The sequence below is a fragment of the Protopterus annectens genome, chromosome 3.part0 (genome assembly GCF_019279795.1).
Source record: "Protopterus annectens isolate FY-2018-M chromosome 3.part0, PAN1.0, whole genome shotgun sequence".
Lineage (NCBI taxonomy): Eukaryota > Metazoa > Chordata > Ceratodontiformes > Protopteridae > Protopterus > Protopterus annectens.
In genome coordinates, this window is record NC_056731.1 from 516,505,015 (window position 1) to 516,527,248 (window position 22,234).

Here is a 22,234-nt window from a genome sequence, read left to right on the forward strand (position 1 = left end):
CTCCGTTCAGAACGCTTGAAATGTCAAAAGTCAAACATATGGTCTCGGACATATGGGCTTCGGCTTTTTGGAATTTTGAACATCTGTAGGGGATCCACACACATATATATATATATATATATATATCAATCATAAATCCTCATGCACACTGGATACGCAGGAAACAAGTTATTATTTTTCAGAATGTTTGCCTTAACAGTGATCATGCTGTATATTACAATATATAACTGATACAAATGTATATGAACAATTGATTGATGATGCAGAATATGGACTTATTAACAACAGATCAAACTTTGGTTTGTCAGTTGAACTTCTATGACTAAATTACACATAAGATCAAGGAAAAGCAGGTGTGGTACTTCACCTTGATGTCACAAAGCTGTTGACACATTTCTACATGAACAAATTATACCAGGCCTGGAGATACTAAATGCACATCCTTACTACATTAAATTGGCTTATTAATTTGCTGGCAGACTCTAAACAATGTTACATATAAGGGTTTAACATCAACCTGGCTGCCAGTCGCAAGATTTCCTCAAGCATCAACTTTTGGGTCTGATATTATTTTACATAGTATTTTCAGGACTACCCACCTCTAGAAAATTTGGGGTATGTAACTATGCTGATGACTATACAAAGGGGCAGAAGTAAGTAATTCTAATGACGTTGGTGATTTCAATAGATACTTGGACATGCTTCATGAATGGGCAGACAAGGTGGGTCTTAAATTCAATTGTAATAAATGTAAAGTAATTACTGATAATCTCCAAACTGTGTTAACAATGATGAGGAAAATGAACTTGAAATTATTAAGCAGATTAGAAATCTTGGTACAATTTTATGTAGCAATCTTACATTTACATTTCATATTAAAGATTTAAAAAAAACTTTAAGAAAGATGTAATTAATATTAAGTACAGTTAACATCAAAGATCCAAATATCCTAAAGGGAATTTTTGTGGCTTTATTAAGAACCATCAAGTATAATTTTGTTCCTTAACACCCACTAAACATTGCATCGACTAAGTTAGTTCAAAGGCATTTTACTAAAAAAATAAGGTATGCTAACAACTTATTATATAAAGACAGACTTAAACAATGCAATACTTTATAAAATAGTGAAATGCAAAATGTGTTTAGCTTTCAAAGCTACAGCAGATGAAATGGGGGCTGATTTACGCTTAAATTTCATAGAGCAATATTCTGGAAAATTATGGGAACTTACTTTTAAAGTAAATAAAAACAAAACTAGAAGAAGAACTTGGATATTCTTCTCAGTGTGTTCAAAGGTTGTGAAATTAACTTCCATTGTAGGTTACAGAATCGGATTATGTGGATAAACTTAATAAGCAGTTAGATAATTATACTAGGAATAATGAATACAAATATAATACAATACACAGCAGACTGCTACATTAAAGGTTTGAAAGCTTCTAGCCCAATGGAGATCACTGCTAATCTTTACCTGTATTTTAATCAGTTTCAGCAGACGTGTGGTTTTGCTGGCTTGCTATTAATACTGCAAAGCCTGAAAAGTTGATTCCTACTCATTGCTAAACTTAGTAAGAATCAAGATTTCTGGCAGCGAAGTATCATGTCAGCAAATTTTGTTTTGTTAAAGATAGAAATACTCACTGCTGAGTAAAGCACCTTTGGATAGAAGCAACGAAAAGTAATAAAAAGAAAACCAAGGGTGCACCAATGGCTGATAAGGCTTGAAGAAACAGCAAAAACTGTGTTGTAGTTTACCATTTATTGTTGAGAATAGCAACAGGATAAAAAAGTAAGCGCTTTCAAGTCCTACGACGCTTCATCAGACTTCATTAAAACAAATCAAAAGCAACTCCTTAAATATGCATTAATCAAAAGGTGTCATCCATTAACAAAATTGATAGTTTGCAGTTAAAGTGCTAGTGCATATACAAAAAAGTGCTGATGCTTATATGAAGCTGTTGGCTCACTATAAGTTCATAGACATATCATATAAAATTAAACATATCACTCCATTTGATAAAATGGCTCACTATAAAAATGCGCAGATGCATATAAAAAAATCAGTTCTAATAAAAACTCATAGTCTAAAATTCAATGCTTAAGTGGTCTGGCTGCTAAAAATGGTTTGAGTGTTATCTTCTCATTCAATCCATATTTATGGGCTTGCAGTCTAAGTATCCACTTATTTTCAATCTCTTCAGTTCTGTTCTTAAAGTTTCCCAATCTGCATGTCCTATTTGCTATTTCTAATACCCTAAACTTGAAGGAATGTACAAAACCATGGTTTAAAACATGTCGTGCTAGGGCATTATTTGTGTTCTCCTTCTGTATAGCATAGATGTGTTCTCTGATGCGCTCGCGTAATGTCCTGTTGGTTTTACCAACATAAAATGTTCTACATAGCTGACACTGCACCAAATAAATCACATCAGTGGTCTTGCAGTCAGCGTATCCTCTGAATGTATATGTCCGTCCAGTGTGGGGATGTGTAAATACATGTTCTTCTGCTATATATTTACATTGATTACAGGTACGGCAAGGAAAAGTACCTACATCTGTAGATAAAGTTTTTATTAGAACTGATTTTTTTATATGCATCTGCGCATTTTTATAGTGAGCCATTTTATCAAATGGAGTGATATGTTTAATTTTATATGATATGTCTATGAACTTATAGTGAGCCAACAGCTTCATATAAGCATCAGCACTTTTTTGTATATGCACTAGCACTTTAACTGCAAACTATCAATTTTGTTAATGGATGACATCTTTTGATTAATGCATATTTAAGGAGTTGCTTTTGATTTGTTTTAATGAAGTCTGATGAAGCGTCGTAGGACGTGAAAGCGCTTACTTTTTTATCCTGTTGCTGTTCTCAACAATAAATGGTAAACTACAACGCAGTTTTTGCTGTTTCTTCAAGCCTTATCAGCCATTGGTGCACCCTTGGCTTTCTCTTTATTAAATTTTGTTTTGTGCCTAGGCTGCTAATACTTACACCCATGCAATGATTACCAGCTCTGCTTTTTTTTTCTCTTACAGCAGTGAGGAGTTCCAAGCTTTTAGTCCAAATGCAGTGAAAGTGTAACTGCTGGATATGAAGGTTATACGTAGTTACTAAGTTTGAAAGATGAGGTGATGGAATAGTACTGTATACTAGTAACATGCTTCAAAAATATGTTTTTGTAGGGCTGGACAGTGACCCAAAAGCAGTTTGTAGATCAGTGTGCATATATTGATCCTGGTTCTAATGCAGACTGGATGGCAGTTGGCATTCTTCTTTGTGAGAAATTACATTCTCTGCTCACGAACTGTATATAAATCTACAGTTATGATTAGTGTAACCCGACCATCAGCAATGCTACATACTCCAGGACAATAACAATTACACTACCAATGGTGTATTTCCCTTCATCTGTACGCATTGTGAAACTGTGGCATCTCTTCGGTAGTCTGTCAGTCTTGCATTACAATATTCCATGAAGACAAATGACAGATCTAAAAGTGAAAGTTAAAATTAAGGCCTTTTAAAAAATAGTGGTATATCTGGATGAAATCATTTGAATGTAAATGAGCTAAGCCTTTTTGACTGATCAGAATGCCTTATTTTTAAATCATCAGCATGTGATTACTTGTTAATGCTTTGGTAGAACATACAACTTGGTATAATTTGGTAGAATATATGACTTGATATAAATAAAAACAGTAAACGGGAGGGAACCAAGCACTGACTCTTGGGATATCTCAGCTTTTACTGAAAGGATAGTACACTTCACTGATGTTTATGTTAAAAATCTTCTACTTTGGGTAGAAAACAACATCTATAACCTCATATGCAATATCTGCAAAAGATAAAAAAGCTGTTGTAGTACTGTTTGTGGCTGGCCATGCTGTTTTTCAGAAAGATGTCAAATTCATGCAGATGTTTGTTTTTTTTTTTTAAGTTGAGAGGAGAATACTTTTTTTCCAAAATCATGGGCAGATAAAACAACAGTGAAACAGATCTCTAGAACTAAAATAATTCTTTAGGTCCTTGACTACGGATAACTACTACTGCTGACTGCTTCAAGAAGTCTGAAAAGCTTAACAAGTACCGAGATGAAAGTAATACAGCCTAAAGGTGGGCTGATAACAGTATCACATGCAGCCAAGAATGTACAGTAAAATCTGCCTGATCCTCACATAGTACATTCCATTTTTGTTTTTTTTTCCAACCAATGGCTTACTCCATTTAGTGTGACATTTTGAAAGATAAATGCCAAACAAAAAGTTAAAACATTTGTTGAGAAGAAAAATATCTGTCAAGAAGGACGATAAATTTAATGGTTGATAGTTTCATATCTAGTTAAAAGGCATGTAGTGCAGGAAACCAGTGAAGAGCCTAGCCCAATGTACCAATTTGGTTAAGCATCTTGCTAAGAGTAGGGTAACACAGGGTAAGGGAATCAAACCCTGGAATAAAATGGGAGAAATGCAATTGTTCACAGGTTCACAAATGGTTCCTCAACATGAGGTCAGGGAGGCTACTAAGAAAATTAGTCCAATTTCCCACCTGTACCAGGGCATTATCTAGTTAAATAACTTTTTTCAGATTAGGCAAATTTAGGCTGATGGAATTAAACACTGGCCTAAAAAGGGAAAAATGCAAATGGTTCACAGGTTCATAAGTAGTTACTAGACATTCCATCCATAAGACCAATAAGGAATTTTGCCTAATTTCCAAAATGCATCAAAGCACTGTTTGGTTAAGTAACTTAAGAGTAAAAATAATATCTTGTTAACAGACTGTAGCTGTAATTCTCTGCAGTAACTGCAAGAGAGTGAGAAAACACTGAAATGCAGAGTTGATGGGACATCTTTTATTTGGATCAACACAAGTTTTATACACACTCATGCTTTCAGTCTAACTGGAATCTTCACTTAACTCCTGATGAAGGGCTCATGTTAGTCAAAGTGAAAAGCTGTATTGGAAAACCACTCTGGCTGGGCTGCTTTATACTGAATTTCCTTGCAACACAGTGCTACTGCATTAATAATTTATACAGTAGAGAGTCGATTATCTGAACTAATTGGGACCTAGGGTAGTCTGGATAATCAAACATACATTGAACCGTTTAAAAAAAAACTTCTAAAATCGTGTTTTTTTTTTGCATATAAGGAATACACTTTTCGACCATTCAGCAACTCCAGTGGACGGTAAAGAATACTTTTCACACACAAGTGGGCTACAAACTTGAAAAAACACAAACAAGTGAATATGTATAACATTTACGTATTCATACTTTATGATTTTGCCTACCTGAAAACTTTGGAAGGCTGCGTTCGGATAACTGACATTCTGATAATTGACTGTCTACTGTAACTGGATTTGATTAGTCACAAAAACAATACAGAATTTTTTTTTTCTTTTTTACATCTAATTGTGAGTACTTTTAATGTGCATTTACAGCTAATCTGTTAATACTATATATTGTACCAGACTTTTGTTTGGGGTCCATTTTGTTATTTTTTCTGGTAAATGTAGAGAACTGGATGTTCTGCTTCCTCAACACTTAATTTAAATGTTTTTTTTTTCTGTATTTATGTTTGGCTGTGACTTTTACATATAGTTTTTAAACTGTACTACATAGTAGGACCTGCTTGGCTTGACCACTCTAACCACATTTGACCTTTCTGCATTATGTACAACAGCAGGGAACACTGCGCAATAGAGAAAGAAATGGTTTGTTTTAAAGTATTTATAACTGTTAAGATTTCCATTATTTATTTTGGTAATTTACCTAGTTTGCATGGTTGGTAAAGGCTATGACAGGTAGCACAACTAGGCTTTGAAGTGCATACTGCTGCATTTTTTAACTGTAACTCCTGGCTGCACTGTTCTACTGCTGTTTATATATATATATATATATATATATATATATCTTTTCCCCCTGCAAGTCAGTCACTCAAATTGTTTTTAAGGACATAATAGCTCCTTCCTGCTCCCACAACAGTTCGTAGCCATCAACAGTTACTGATGTCTAACGTCTTTTGGTACCTAGGCTAATTAATGACAGCATGCAGGCTTATGGCAACAGTTTCTAATAAATCCTAGAGGCAACCACTGTGTGACATCCAAGCTCATCAACTCTATGAAGTGTGCATTTTCTGGCATCCTGGAAGCCATCACTGCATGGTACCTGAACCTACTGACTCTTTGAAACATATGTTTTGTAGAATCCGAGTCAACCTCTCTTCACCCCACTGGCGACAACTGAGCTTTGAAATGTGTTGTATCTGGCATTCCAGCTGACCTTCAATAATACTGCTTATGGCATCTGAACCTGCTATTCTTGACCACACGGTGTGTAATTTTTATTGTGTTCTCATTTCTCATTCTACTGTTATAACACATAATTCATGTATTGGTCTCATCACTGTAACTGTGCAATGTACCAACAACAGTTGTGCTCTACTTTCAAATGTTACTGTTTTTAATTTTCTATCTCTTCATCCCTCATAGTACTATTATAGAGATTTTCTGTTTTGTAATAAACTATAGCCATGTACATCCCTCAGAGCAGAGTACATTATTCAACTTTCACCCCATATGCTCAAGTAATTACTACATAAGTGTTAGCACACCTTTACCTAACCTAGTATCTGTCCTGCACTGCACATCTTATATACCCAACATATCTTGTATGCCTACTGACTAAACTGGTTTATTATATCATTCCTGCTCTTAGCAGCTTGGTCCCCTTGATGTAAATTTGCCACATGCTGATGCTTTGGAGCCCTTGACAGAAAACCAGTACTAATGTTCAGTTGCAGTTTGCACAGTAAGAGAAGGAGCAGGAAACAATGGCAACTCTGATGCAGGCAATGTTGTGTAGTGATGGGCCAATCAGCTCCAATGTGAAAGAACAGCAGATGAAGCAGGATGCAGCTGAAAAGATTATGTCACAGGAAGATGTTCTAGAACTTTCTGCAGAATGTCCACAGTAAACACAGAGCAAATAATGTGCTCTCAGTTTAGAAGAAAATAATCTAAGAAAAAGTTGCTTGATTTAATAAAGATGGATATACATATGAAGTCTGATAAAAGAAATAAATTACAGAAAGTAAATAATACCCAAAATTGTTAGATGTCTGATGACACAGATGAACACAGTAATCAAGACTACTACCAGAAATGTATGTGACATAATAGAAGAAAACATGATATATTACTGTAAAGCTAAATTAATAACAGAAAGTCTTACCACAAATATATACAGCAAAAAGGGAAAGGAAGGGAAGAAAAAAATGCTATCAAGGAAGAACTGACTAGAGAAAATCATAAATAAATTAACACAAAAGTGTCACTGTTAGAATGTAAAAAGGGGGAAGTGATCAACAAAAATACTTAAAAAGGCAGATAATGCACAATATTAGAACAGATCAGGATCTATCACACATAACTACAAATAAACTAAAGATATTAGAAAAGGCAGAAAAACTTAGACGATATGCAGATAAATATAACGGAAAATACAAAATAAGCAAATGATGACCCAAAAACCTTTTATAGAGAACTGGGGGAAAAAAAACAAAAGGAAAAGAAACATAACTGAAAAAATAAAAATAAGACATGCTTTGTAGAAATATTTATGAAGACCCTGACTAACATAAAGATGATGAGTGAACAGAAAAATTAGTAAGAAGTTCAAATGTACAACATATGAAATGGGATGAATTAAACGGCCACAGAAACTGAAACAAAATTAAGAAAAGCTCCTACCTGGAAAACCCAAGGTCCTGATGCAGTATCTTACTTCTGACTAAAAATATTAACGTCTTTACACAAAGCTTTAGTCATGGGTAAGAATTGTATGTGCATCCTGAATAGACACCAACCTGGTTAACAGGAAAAACGATACTCTTCCTCCTTAAGGATGAACTTGCAAGCCACCTTAAAAACTATATGCCAATAACTTGTCTTCCAATGATGTACAAACTATATACTGGAATTGATGCAGACATTATAGACATTGAGAAAACTCAATCATAGCAAGAGAACAAAAGGGTAACAAAAGAAAGTCATATGCAACAAATAATCATTTGTTGTTAAATAAAGCCAAAGCAGCGAATTGTAAAAAGGGGAAAAGTCTAAGTATGGCATGAACAGATTGCAAAAAAGTATTTAACATTCCACATTCATGGAAAAAGGAGTCCTTACATATGTACAAGATGCATCCTACATTGATCAATTACATTACAATGACACGAAACTGTGGCAAATCTCTTTGCCATTAAGCCATAACAAAGGACAAATTATTTTCCCAAGGATAAAAATTTAAAGTGGGGTATTCCAGGGTGATTCTTTGTTGCCACTGTTTTGTCTTTTCTTAGCAAATTAAGCTCTTTACTTAACAGATTAGGTCTTGGTTACACTGTGTCTCCCAGAAAACAATCTTGCTTAACGACTTTTCATCTACTTTTGTGGATGATTTAAAACTTTATAGTTCATCAGTTGCTATAAAAATGCTATCTGGTCTTGATAAATGTGTAAGGAAAGATGCAGTCTCAAAAAAAACATCAATTTGGAATACTAATGTGATATAAAGAAACTTGAGCAAGACGCCTTGTATAAATATTTGGGAAATGACGAACGATTGGTAATAAAACAAACATACAAGTAAATAAAACTCAGTAAGGAATACTTAAGAAGACTAAAATTAATACTGAGAACAGCCGTAACATCTAGGAATAAATTCCAAACTATAAACCAATTTTTTCTTCCTGTTTTAATTTGCAGACTTTGTATGATTGACTGGCCCCAAAAGGTATTGGATCAGCTAGACAGAAAAACAAGAAAAATATTTCACTCTTATCAAATGATAAACAAATATCACTGTATACCAAGATCACATATTCCACGTTCTGAAGGAGGTATGGACCTCCTCAAATCGATTATAGGTCCAGATATGCAGTCATGGGAATGCATATATATCTCTGCTGACCTCATCAGATCCAAACATAGTGAAAGTTCTAAACAATGATGACAGGAAGTCTAAGATGACCTCTATGCTTAGTTTAGCAGAAGCATTTTGGTGTCAAGCAGAGCGGGAATGGAAATGAAACCAGAAGTAGATAAAAATCAGAAAGTAACTGAATGTGCCAAAAAAACAAAAGAATGCATATAAAGATAAAGAAAAAAAGAAATGTCAAAAAAAATATACGTAAAGCAGCAAGTACAGAGATCTCCTAGAAAAACCTCATGTTGATTAGGATCTGACACAGAAATGGTTAAAGAGAGGTGAGTTGAAACCAAAAGATGAAAGGTTAATAATGGCAGCCCAGGATAGTGGACTATGTACACACTGGTTTATAAAATCCAGTGAACATGTAAGAGAAACAGACAAATGAAGGTTCTGTAAAAAACGAAATGGAAACAGTCGCACACCTTGTTGCTGGTTGTGATACACTCATGGGAGAAGGCCTGTAAACTGAAAGGCACAATAATTTGGCAAGACTGTTGCAGTGGGGATTACGCAAACACTTACAATATAGAAGTAGCTGAGAAGCACTGAAAACACGAACCACAAAGCATTATAGAGAATGATGAAATGTATATCACATGAGATCACGCATTACCAACAGTTCAAAAAAAAAAAAAAAACAGATGTGAAAAACAAGATATAGTCCAAAAAAAAAATAGTAGCACTTATCATTGAAATGACTACACCTAGTGATTACTGTGTCTTACATACAAACATAAAGTAATGAAATATCAGGATTTGAAGTAGAAGAGAGAGTCATGTGAAAGATACCCAGCCAGTTCCAGTAATAGTGGAAACAATGGATCTAATAAAAAGGAATCTGCAGTTGTATCTATATTTGTTACAAACATGTAATTCCATGTGAATTAAAGATGGAGTCAGCTCTGGGGCACATTGCTGGTGCTGCGAAGAGCACGTTTGGCTAACATGAAAGACTGAAACAATATTAATTTCATGAGCTTTAATTACACTCTGAATTAGGGATGAGGTCCATTCCAATTGTGGCATTAAAAACACAAATGACTTGGAAAAATTAAATTGTAAAGTCATAGTAAACGAACATATGTTCTGTATCTATATAGATGCACAGATCTACATATGTACATGTTTCCAAGATCACAGCAATTTGGAGGTAAGGGAAATTCTTTCCTTTTCCTTCAATTTGGTATGGCTGCAGATGTAGCAGATGAGAGATTGGAGATGTAAAGGTACAGCCTACACACTTTTTTTTTGGGGGGGTACAAACACTTCAAAAAAACATTTGCATTGAACTTGTACTTAATGTACTGATAGGCTATCAAGCTTCCAGTATATCACTGTTTTCCAGATACATACACTTATTTCATAACCCACGTACTGAATACACTCACTTGTGCATCATGCTTGACTGTTGATCAAAAATATAACATTATATTTGTTGACTGGTGCGCACCTCATGGTAACAGTTTACTATACCTACCCCCTTGTTCTGCACAGCATAACTGGTAAACTGCCCTATGTTTTGCCCATATTTGTGCGACCTTGAAGTCTGTATATTTACAGTCCAGAAATGTGGTGCAGAGCTCCCTCATTGAAGAGGGCAGACTTTCCACCCAGGAAAAAACACTTTGACAATGTTTTGTTACACCTACTACCTGTGAAACTGGCAACATTTTATGTTCCGAGAGTTCTGCCTAGCAGTTTTATGCAAGCCACGATTCTTAGAACAAAGTTAAGGGCAGGGGTTGACATTGTAAAACTTTCCCATCTTACACTTTTTGAGCCTTATCTCCCTCACCGTCTCTCAGATACACTCTCATTACTCTTCAAAACAACAGCTTTCAACCACTTAACCTCAAGAATGGAAAACAGAAACAGTCAGGGACCCTGTTTAGAATATTAGTATTATTTCCCAGAGTAGATGAAAAATAAGAAAACAGAATCAGCACAGCTCCTTGTGGTATCCTGCAGAGTTCTACAAGCAGCAGAGAGCGACAGAGAGACTTTAACAGACAAGTATTTTTTTCTACTTTCCTACCAGCGTCTGTTTAGTCTCGCCGAAAAGTGAGTTTTCTGAGTTCTGCAAAGTTTGTTTTTCTGCATTTTTTGTGTTTTGCACTTTAAAAGTTGTTTTTTTGCCTTGTTAAATTGTTGTAGTCTACACACTCAAGTGCGCTAGCCGATCTAAAGCATTTACTGTATTCTTGTGCCCAGTTTCTGTTGTATAAGTGAAAAAAAAGAAAAAATATATATATCCTTGTTTCCCGCCTTTTCTGAACTAGAATAGTCCAGTTTTCAGGTCTAGGCTGTGTCATAGTTCCTGTGTTGTCCATATCCTTAACTTGGATAGGAGGAAGCTTCTCTGTTCACCAGTGAGAGTGGGGAGCTCTGAGCAGCCTATCTGTCACTGGAGGAGTGGTCTCAGCCCAGTAACTAGTAGCTTATTGGCTGTTTTGGGCCATTTCCTATCTCTTTCAAACTCCCTGCCTTAAAAACCCGCTTTTGCGTGATTTTGCGCATCGCGCAACATTGCGCAATGTCGCGCAGCACCGTTTAAGCAGTTTTAAACTATTCCTGGCTCCACAAAGTCTGCTCTTCAATTTTTCCCTTAGAACTAGTCAAACTCTCAAAATAAGCACTCAACCTTCATTCTACAGCCCAGCACTTGCTCAAATTTCTCAGTAAGCACTAATAAACTTTAGCACTACACCCCCCCCCTTATACTATCCAGAAGTACAAGGCTCCCTATTCGTCCACTCCGGACAATCAATAGATCAGTTCTTTAAACCATCCAGGCATGTCCAAAGTGCAGTTTCAGGTATACGCTCCAGTCCAGCTGGTGAATCTGGGAGTCTTAAGGTAATGTTACAATTGCAACCTTATGAAATAAAGCCAAACAGTGTCAAGTCCACAAATTAAAGCCAAAAATAAACACTGCAACAGCAGCGATCCACACCACGAAAATCTTTATTTAAACAATTGTACACGATTGAGCGCTTTCTTCCCTGCTACCAGGGATTTCATCAGAATCTACATCCATTCCTATTTTCCCCTATAAATACTTAAATTACCTCATGATGTCACAAACTGCTAAATTGATTGGTGAATTTAAAGTACCAAGTGCATTTAAAACATGTTAAAAACCATATAAATAACATATAACTATACACATTTTAAAAGAAAGAATAAAAACATAGAATACAATTCATACCATATGTTCCCATAAAACATTTTCATTTTGTGAATTCCACTTTAATATTTAATATAGGCTTTATTGTAATGATTTCATTTAAACCAGGGGATAGGCTTGCTTGTAGTTTTATTTGCCACTTGATTTCTCTTTATTCTATAAATGTTCTATAATCCCCACCCCTTGGATTTAATCTTTGCAGCCATGAGAACTACTAATATGCCTATATATGGCGTTGTTGGAGTTGTATTTATCTGGTATGTGTGTTCATATATTCTGTCTTTCAATTTTCTTTCAGTTTTACCTATGTAAAAACTGGAACAGGTTTCACACATAGCCAGATAAATCACACCAGTCGTTTGACAATTCCCTCTTACTGGTTTCACTACATTTTGCAAATAATTGTTAATTTTTATATTTTGTTCTGTACATATGTATTTACACTGTGGGCAATTACCACATTTTTGTAGTCCCAAGTTTATAATTCAGCTTAGTGTGCAATTCTTTTTCAGGTTTGCACCTACTTTATATACAAAATTTGGTTTATTACCCCCTATATTCCACAACTTAGGGTTATTCCTCAAAATAGCCCAGTTCTTTGTTAAAATGTTCTCTACCTCCCTTGCATAGCCTCCAAATGGAACTATCATAGCTCTTTCATAGTTCTTATTATTATTTTCTATGTTATTTATTCCACTGTCTTTTCTCAAACTATGGATGTTACCTAAAAGTGGCTTATATTTTTTACCCCATTCTCCTTGAATGTATTCCACATATTCATTTATTATTTTTACTGGATAGCCCCTCTCTTGGAACATGTGGGCTACTTTTCTTAATTCCTCTTGTAAATCTTCCTTTTTTGAGATCATCCGTGCCACCCTGATAAGTTGTCCCTTGACTATGCTATGTTTTTGTTTAATCGGGTGGTCACTGGAGTATTGCAAGTATGAGTTGCTGAAGGATGGTTTTCTATATATCTTAGATTTAAAACTACTTGTATCCTTGTCTATATATGTATCCAAGTAGTTTATACCTTGTGTATTGTATACGTGTAAATTTTAAAAATCCTTTACTATTATTGAGATACTCTACCAGATCCTTAATGGTACTTACAGTGCCCTTCCATAAAATAAAAATATCATCCAAAAATCTAACGTAAAGTCTCATGTATTGAAAAAAAATACTATTAAACACATAGTTTTGCTCCCAGTTTAACATCACCAAGTTTGCAAATATTGGGGTGCAAGAAGCACCCATTGCTACACCTCTATGTTGCTTATAGCATTCTCCATCAAAGAAAATGTAGTTGAAATCTAGAAAATTTCCATAAATTCCACTATTAAATTTTGTTTATCTGAATCCAATGTTGTGTTCTTGTGTAAACAATCCCTAAACATATCTAATCCCTCCTGTTTGGGGATGCATGTGTATAATTCAACTACATCTATCGTAACAAATGTTATATCCTTATCCCACAATTCTTCCTTAATTCTTCCCAGAAAATCCCATGAATCTTTGATTATGTGATCACTGTTATGAACCTGATGTTTCAGCCACTTATCAATAGTTGCTCCAAAAGGGTGTGTTTTTGACCCTCGTCCATCCACAATTGGTCTAAAACATAAATTTTCCAAATCTTTGTGGGTCTTTGTTATCCCAAATATAGAGGCTACTTTTGGGTTTATAACTTTTAAGTATTTGTAAATTTCTGCTGTTATTCTTTCCTCTAGGAGGTAATCTTCCAAATAGTAATCTATTCTGTTATTACTAATATTAATCTCGTTAAGAGATGCTGGTTGATATGTATTTGAGTCGTTCAACATTTCGAATATTTTTTGGGAATATTCCAGTGTACCAAAAAACACCATCCCTCCTCCTTTGTCCGGTCGCATAACTCTTATAGTTTTATCTTTCTTAAGGCTTTGCAAGACTTCATTTTGTTTATAAGTCAAATTTCTATTAACTAAAATAGGCTTCTCCTTACTTTTTAATTTATAAATGTCCTCCATAATAGCTTTTTCTAAGACATTTGGAACCTAGCAATAAAATTGTGTACAATCGACCTTTAGACCCAACTTTAAATGTCTTAGAAAAAGATTCATGGGATTTTCTGGGAAGAATTAAGGAAGAATTGTGGGATAAGGATATAACATTTGTTACGATAGATGTAGTTGAATTATACACATGCATCCCCAAACAGGAGGGATTAGATATGTTTAGGGATTGTTTACACAAGTACACAACATTGGATTCAGATAAACAAAATTTAATAGTGGAATTTATGGAAATTGTTCTAGATTTCAACTACATTTTCTTTGATGGAGAATACTATAAACAACATAGAGGTGTAGCAATGGGTGCTTCTTGCGCCCCAGTATTTGCAAACTTGGTGATGTTAAACTGGGAGCAAAACTATGTGTTTAATAGTATTTTTTTTCAATACATGAGACTTTACGTTAGATTTTTGGATGATATTTTTATTTTATGGAAGGGCCCTGTAAGTACCATTAAGGATCTGGTAGAGTATCTCAATAATAGTACAGGATTTTTAAAATTTAAACATGTATACAATACACAAGGTATAAACTACTTGGATACATATATAGACAAGGATACAAGTAGTTTTAAATCTAAGATATATAGAAAACCATCCTTCAGCAATTCATACTTGCAATACTCCAGTGACCACCCGATTAAACAAAAACATAGCATAGTCAAGGGACAACTTATCAGGGTGGCACGGATGACCTCAAAAAAGGAAGATTTACAAGAGGAATTAAGAAAAGTAGCCCACATGTTACAAGAGAGGGGCTATCCGGTAAAAATAATAAATTAATATGTGGAATACATTCAAGGAGAATGGGGTAAAAAATATAAGCCACTTTTAGGTAACATCCATGGTTTGAGAAAAGACAGTGGAATAAATAACATAGAAAATAATAATAAGAACTATGAAAGAGCTATGACAGTTCCATTTGGAGGCTATGCAAGGGAGGTAGAGAAAATTATAACAAAGAATTGGGCTATTTTGAGGAATAACCCTACGTTGTGGAATATTGGGGGTAATAAACCAAATTTTGTATATAAAGTAGGTGCAAACCTGAAAAAGAATTTTGAATTGCACACTAAGCTGAATTATAAACTTGGGACTACAAAATGTGGTAATTGCCCACAGGGTAAATACATATGTACAGAACAAAATATAAAAATTAACAATTATTTGCACAATGTAGTGAAACCAGTACGAGGGAATTGTCAAACGACTGGTGTGATTTATCTGGCTATGTGTGAAACCAGTTTTTACATAGGTAAAACTGAAAGATAATTGAAAGGCAGAATATATGAACACACATACCAGATAAATACACACAACTCCAACAACGCCCTATATAGGCATATTAGTAGTTCTCATGGCTGCAAAGATTTTAGATTTACAATTTTAGAAAAGGTTTCAAAAAATCCAAGGGGTGGGGATTATAGAACATTTATAGAAGAAAGAGAAATCAAGTGGCAAATAAAACTACAAGCAAGCCTACCCCCTGGTTTAAATGAAATCATTACAATAAAGCCTATATTAAATAGAAAAGTGGAATTCACAAAATGAAAATGTTTTATGGGAACATATGGTATGAACTGTATTCTATAAGTTTTCATTGTTTCTTTTAAAATGTGTATAGTTATATGTTATTTATATGGTTTTTAACATGTTTTAAATGCACTTAGCACTTTAAATTCACCAATCAATTTAGCAGTTTGTGACATCATAAGGTAATTTAAGTATTTATAGGGGAAAATGGGAATGAATGTAGATTCTGATGAAATCCCTGGTAGCAGGGAAGAAAGTGCTCAATTGTGTAAAATTGTTTAAATAAAGATTTTCGTTGTGTGGATCCCTGCCGTTGCAGTGTTTATTTTTGGCTTTAATGTTACAATTGCCTTATGTACACAGACAACCCTCTCCTCCTTCCAACTAGCTCAAATATATGTGAGAGGTGCAACTATACAGCCAAAATGGAGGCCGAGCTCTCTCAACCCAAGACTGGCACAGTCGGTCAGGAGGAGAAGGAAACCACTCGCACCACACAACCAGTCTCACATAGACCAATCGCACCAGCAAACGAGACACAAACTCCCAAAAACATACTCGGAGGCTCTAAATAAAAATCTGCCAAAGCAGCAGAGACCTCCAAAGCAGACATCCAAGCAACCGCTACCCCACAACAACTTTCACATATCACATATTTCACAAAGTCACTGTGCCACGCAGTCGCAGCCCCTAAGTCTAAATAACACACCTAATACACTAGTAATTGAAGACTCTATTGTCAGGCACACTGACTTCCCACTCACCAGACTGAACAAGGAGGAGGTCACTGTCAGCTGCCTGTCGGGTGCCAGGATCCGCCACATAACACAAGCACTCAGGTCACTCCACAGCAGGTACAAATATGACTCTGTCATTGTCCATATTGGTGTGAATGACCTGAGACGTACGTCCCTGGACTACATGAAAAGAGACATAGAGGAGCTCTTTGATCATGTAGCCCAGGCCGGTATGACCCTGACCCCGAGTAGCATCTTGCCCTCACCAAGAATGATGCCACAGTATAAAGACAAAATGATAAATTAACAATTGGCTAAGCTATTGGTGTCATTCAAAGGGGATCCAGTGTCTGTCAGCCTGGGATGACATGCTCGACAAGCCATGTTGCTTCGCCAGGGACGGTTTGCACCTGTCACCCTTAGGCTTTCAAATACTGGCTAAGGCTCTTGCCACCCCCTTAGTGCCTTTTTTAGGCAAGGCTCAAAAGACAAACCCACCTCCATAAACAATACCAGAAACAAAAAACTAAGGGTAATGCTACTCAACGCCGGAAGTCTAAACCTCAAGATGCATGCACTTAAGGCACTCCTCAGTATGGAGAAAATCGATATCTGTGCAGTAGCAGAAACCTGGTTCAAGGCCCCAGAGAGCACCCCAGCACTACCAGGATTCAACTCATACCACTCTTTTCGGTCCCAGAACTCAGACCGAAATACTAAAGGTGGGGGAGTATCCATTTTCATTAAGGATACACACACCTCCAGGTTAGTGACACTGCACAAGGCATCCGAAACCATCCATGTGCAACTAACAGTAGGTAAAACTGCTTTTCAGTTTGGAGCCTGCTACAGATCACCCACCTTGTCTCAGGACCCCCACTCGGCATTCCTGAGAACACTGGAGAATATGAAGGCCTCACCAAACACCATGATATTGGGGGATTTCAGCTACCCAAACATTGACTGGGAAAACTACTCAAGTCCCAACTCTTTCGCCAACGGTTCCTGGAGTTTATAAACTCAAACGCCATGGAACAACTGGTCACCACTCCCACAAGAGGGGACAACATATTGTACTTGGTCATCACCAACATGGGGGCTCAATGTTCCACACCAGAGATAAACTCCTCGTTGGTAAGTTCAGACCATAAACTAATCACAGTGGACATCCACATCCTGACCCCACTCCCAGCCAAGGAAACCACTGTGAAAAATTTCTCAAAAGCAAAATTCACACTTCTCAAGACAGAGGTGGAATGTTTCAAAGCCCCCGGGCAAATGGAAAATGCTACCCAAACTACAGAATCCTTTACAAATGCACTCTATGAGCACCTACAGGAATGCATGGATCGTGCCATCCCAAGTAAAACTAAGACTCACTCCTCCAAAAACAGGAGACCAGTCTGGTGGACCCCGGCCATAAATAAGCTATACAACAGAAGGAGGAAACTATTACATAAGGCAAAATTCCAAAAAGGGAAGACATCCCTGATCAGTACTAGCAAGAAACTTCAATCCCTCATAAAATCATCAAAGGCTTGCTTTGAAAGAAAAATCGCTAAAGACTCTAAAGATAATCACAAGGTGTTCTTTAGCTATGTCAGGAATCTGGGTGGCAACTCTCAGATCTGCTCTGAGCTAGTGCAAAATGGCACAAAATACAATGAACCCACTGACATTGCCAACATCCTGGCGGACAGGTTCAGTGCAAACTTTACCCCCCCCCAAAAGAGCCAGTTTCTATCCCAGAAGAATGCAGTTCCCCAGACATCACAGACACACAGGTGAAAGCAGCCCTCTCCAAGGTAAAAAACACAGCATCAATGGGACCGGATGGTATCCGGGGCTGCGTCTTACAAGAGCTCCAAAATGAACTAAACCCTTACATAAATTCACTGTTCCAACTCAGCCTTACCACAGGTTATGTACCCAAATAATGGCGTACAGCAACAGCGATCCCGCTCCACAAAGGTGGGGCCACTACGGATCCCAGGAACTATCGTCCTATAAGCCTGACTAGCCTGGTCTACAAGGCTATGGAGAGCATCATCATGGATCTCATAAACAAAGACATTGGGAACCTCCAAACACTGGACCCTACCCAATTCGGCTTTGTTAAAGGCAGATCTTGCCTCTTAAACCTAGATGACTTCTTTGAAATAGTAACCAAAGCCATAGATGAGGGAAAGGTAGTCCACACAGCCTACCTCGACCTTGCAAAGGCCTTTGACACAATACCCCACTCTGGCATCATAAATAAGCTTACCAGCTTAAATATTAACCCATACGTCACAAGATGGGATGCAAACTGGCTCAAGGATAGAACTCACATGGTCAAAGTCGCGGGTGCCATGTCCAACTCTAAACTGGTTACAAGTGGCGTCCCACAGGGCTCAGTCCTGGGACCCCTCTTGTTCGGTATATACTTCTCTGAGGTACAGGCAAATACGGGGGGACTATGGCTTACCAAGTTTGCAGATGATTGCAAACTGGGAGCCATAATTGACTCACCAGCTGACACAAGCGTCCTCCAGAAGGGCCTTACGGAGACGGATACCTGGTGTCAGAACCATGGCCTCAAGCTAAATGCCAAAAAGTGCATAGTCATCCCCTTTGGGAAAAACAAAGTGCCCACAAACTACCACACAGGAGATAATCCACTAAGTACAGAAGAAGTAATTAGGGATCTGGGGACCAAAGTAGATAGTAACCTCTCCTTTGACAATCACATTGCCAAATTGGTTAGAAAAACCTTCTATATAGCTCACCTAATCACAAAAGGGTTCACATCCAGCTCAAGAGAGGTCATTGTGCCCCTCTACTCATCGCTCATCAGGCCCATAATGGAGTACAATGCCCCATTTGGGATGTACCTTATCAGACACCCGCAACAGCTGGAGAGACCTCAAAAATACCTCACCAAGAGGATCATGGGCCTCAAAAAGATGCCCTATGCAGCTCGACTAAAGAAACTTCAGCTCTACTCAGTTGCTTACCACCTACTCAGAGGCGATCTCTGCCTGACGTACAAGGCCATGTCTAACCCGGAATTGTTGGACATGCTCCACCTCAAGAAAACCAAATCCATTAAAGCTACATGGTCCAGGGATTTTAAACCTTATCACAACAATAAAAAGGGCATGCTGGAGGGATAGATTCATATCCCAAAGGCTTCCCTCGCTCTGGAATAGAATCCCAGTCCATGTTAGGCAGAGCCACTGGCTGACCCTCTTCAAGGGAAATCTTGATGAGTGGATGGGAAATCGTAAATTTACTCCCGGGATCACTTCTATGGCCCTGCTGGACAGAGGCTCAGGAATCTAGTATAAAAGGGAGACGAAAGCCAACACATTCTGGCTAGGCTTATAAATGCCCTAGGGCAGATAGCCTAGTACCTACCTATGAATTAACATGGATTTTCTCAAGTAAAAAAGTTAAGATTTCTAATTATTAATATCCACCACCTTTTCTCCACAAATTGACAGTTTTAGGGGGATTAGGAAGGATAAAGCTATTTTTTTAGTCAAAAGCAGGGACAGTTACCAAATATGTATTCTACACTGTCTTATGAAAGTTAGTCCTCTGATCTCTTATGCTGAAAGATGGTCAGGTGGAGAAGTATCTTAAAAACTATAAACATGCTACACATACCCACGTAGACAAATATCTGAGCAATTCCAGTGTTACAGAAATACATACTGCTTACTCCATTCAGAGGCACATTCCTCTCGTCTCCCAATTAAGACAAATTGCTATTACACACTCTATAAGTGAATGTTACAACAGCTCCGTTTTCCATCACACATATTAACAAGACGTAATGGAACATGTAATACTGAAAAATATGACCGAGACATGTTTATAGGAACAAATCTGAGCTATGGAAACACGAACCTGATCACAGAAAACTACATCGAATTCTATGCCACTCAAGAAAATGATGTACCAAGCAACATATATCATACGAACATATGCGCAGAGGGCAAAGAAACGTCCCAAGACACTTCTAGGTAGCCAGTCTCCAACGCAGACTATCTTAAGGCTAGAGTCTTTGGTTTCCGAAAAACAGTGATGGGGATCATAGTGAGAAGTCCATATCTCCACAGTACAACCCTTAGAACTCAGGGCTAATGCAGCATCCACTACCAGTCTCTCCGCACCACCAATCCCCAAATCCGGATGTAAGAAAATAACATTCACCATAGTAACTGCACTTTAACGGGACGTCGAATGCAAAAACTATACTACCCCAAATCAGTTTTTGTGATACTTTTAAATTACTGTTTTAAAATATGACGCATCACGTGCTTAAAACGAAAACTCTAAACTAACATAATAATAACAATAACTTCCGCAAGTCTTTACTACAAAAGCAATCTCCCACCAGTTGTTAAAAGGCCACATCAACGAAACCTTTACAGCTCTCCTGCAATCCGCCAGATCAAAAACATATATTTCATTTTGAAATTAGTTACATGTAAATGCAGCATCAATATAACTGTCCAATTAAAAATGAATCAAAATTACTTCTGATTACATCTGAATTATTATTATTTTTAATATCTTAGCGTTTCTTATTCATGTGGTATGCCTTTGACAGGCAATAACTATGCAGCACCATAACCAGGTCCTACGTACGTGCTGCGTCAGTGAGAGTATTTTGTTCCTTCTTTCAGTAGTTTTGTGGTGTGCGTGCGTCTTCATATTTGCAGCAATAATCTCATCTGTAAATATTTGTAAGAAAGGTCCTAGTTTCTTTTAAGAGCCATCAATTTATTAATTATGGTAAGGATAACTGATCGGGTAATGTGAACTTTCGTGACAGATGAAGTATTGTTTTGACAGCTGGAAATGGTTTGTGGTCCGTAGTAATCATGACCCCGTACCTGTGTATTGCTAGAGTTGTGTTCTGCATATAATTTGTCTTTATTTGTTTTTCTTGCTCGAATCTGTGAAAATGATATTTCCGAAACATTTAGTGGTGCTCGAGCTACGGTTTAGCATTTTGAGTGCTGTAGTTTAGTTTTCCACTCCTGTAGTTTTAAGCCACGTCAGCAGTACTTTAGTGACTGGATTCACTTTTGGAAACGTGTTTCGTTTAAACTGTTTAAATGGTAATTCGTATGGAATAGGTCTAAAAGTCATTTGGTACCTATGAGTTGAATGTGCAGTCGGTGTTTATGATTTAAAACTCTTTGGTAGTAGTTATGATTTTTATTTTGATGGCCCAGGAGGTAGTGAAGAAGTAACAGTTGAGAGCATATGTTTTTGTCTTTCTAAAGTTGAATGTTATGTGATCCAACTTTTAAATGGCAGAACGCAACAATGAAATTAAATGCAGCACCGTTTATAGTACACGAATTGCGGTCTGTCAGTGCTTCACTAATAAAGAAGCAATAATCCCCGTCGAGGTAGGTGTTGTAAGAAAGTAACGGGTTGCCTGTCCGCCCCTTCCTGTTCCCCCCAGCCTGCAGTGTAGCTAAATCGTAGGCATAAATTGCGTTTAGTAAACATTGTGTTTATGTACTGTTTAGTAACTTTGGTTTGCTTATCAGTTTTTTTTTTTTTTTTTTTCATTTTTCTTGTATTCCTAGGAGTATGTCACTGTAATGCGTATGGTTATGTACTGTGCAGCATAAGAAGTTAGTACGAGATGCCCCCAGAATAGGGCTCCTGCTCAAAGTTTGTCACATTATTTATTTGACTTGTATTCTGTCAG

General features: G+C 36.9%; 2 protein-coding genes across 2 annotated transcripts in view; one reads left to right on the forward strand and one right to left on the reverse strand.

The window, feature by feature from the left end:
- Nucleotides 1–20,893, reverse strand: part of ALG2 (ALG2 alpha-1,3/1,6-mannosyltransferase) — a 29,314-nt gene extending 8,421 nt beyond the window's left edge. The window contains exon 1 of the mRNA XM_044064933.1: nucleotides 20,410–20,893. Within this exon, the coding sequence (XP_043920868.1) occupies nucleotides 20,410–20,718 (309 nt within the window). The 5' untranslated portion in view covers nucleotides 20,719–20,893. The remainder of the gene's footprint in view (nucleotides 1–20,409) is intronic.
- A 270-nt stretch (nucleotides 20,894–21,163) lies between these two features.
- The window catches only part of SEC61B (SEC61 translocon subunit beta), a 112,038-nt gene continuing 110,967 nt past the window's right edge, over nucleotides 21,164–22,234 (forward strand). Inside the window, exon 1 of the mRNA XM_044064934.1 lies at nucleotides 21,164–21,300. Coding sequence (XP_043920869.1) covers nucleotides 21,298–21,300 — 3 coding nt within the window. The 5' untranslated portion in view covers nucleotides 21,164–21,297. The remainder of the gene's footprint in view (nucleotides 21,301–22,234) is intronic.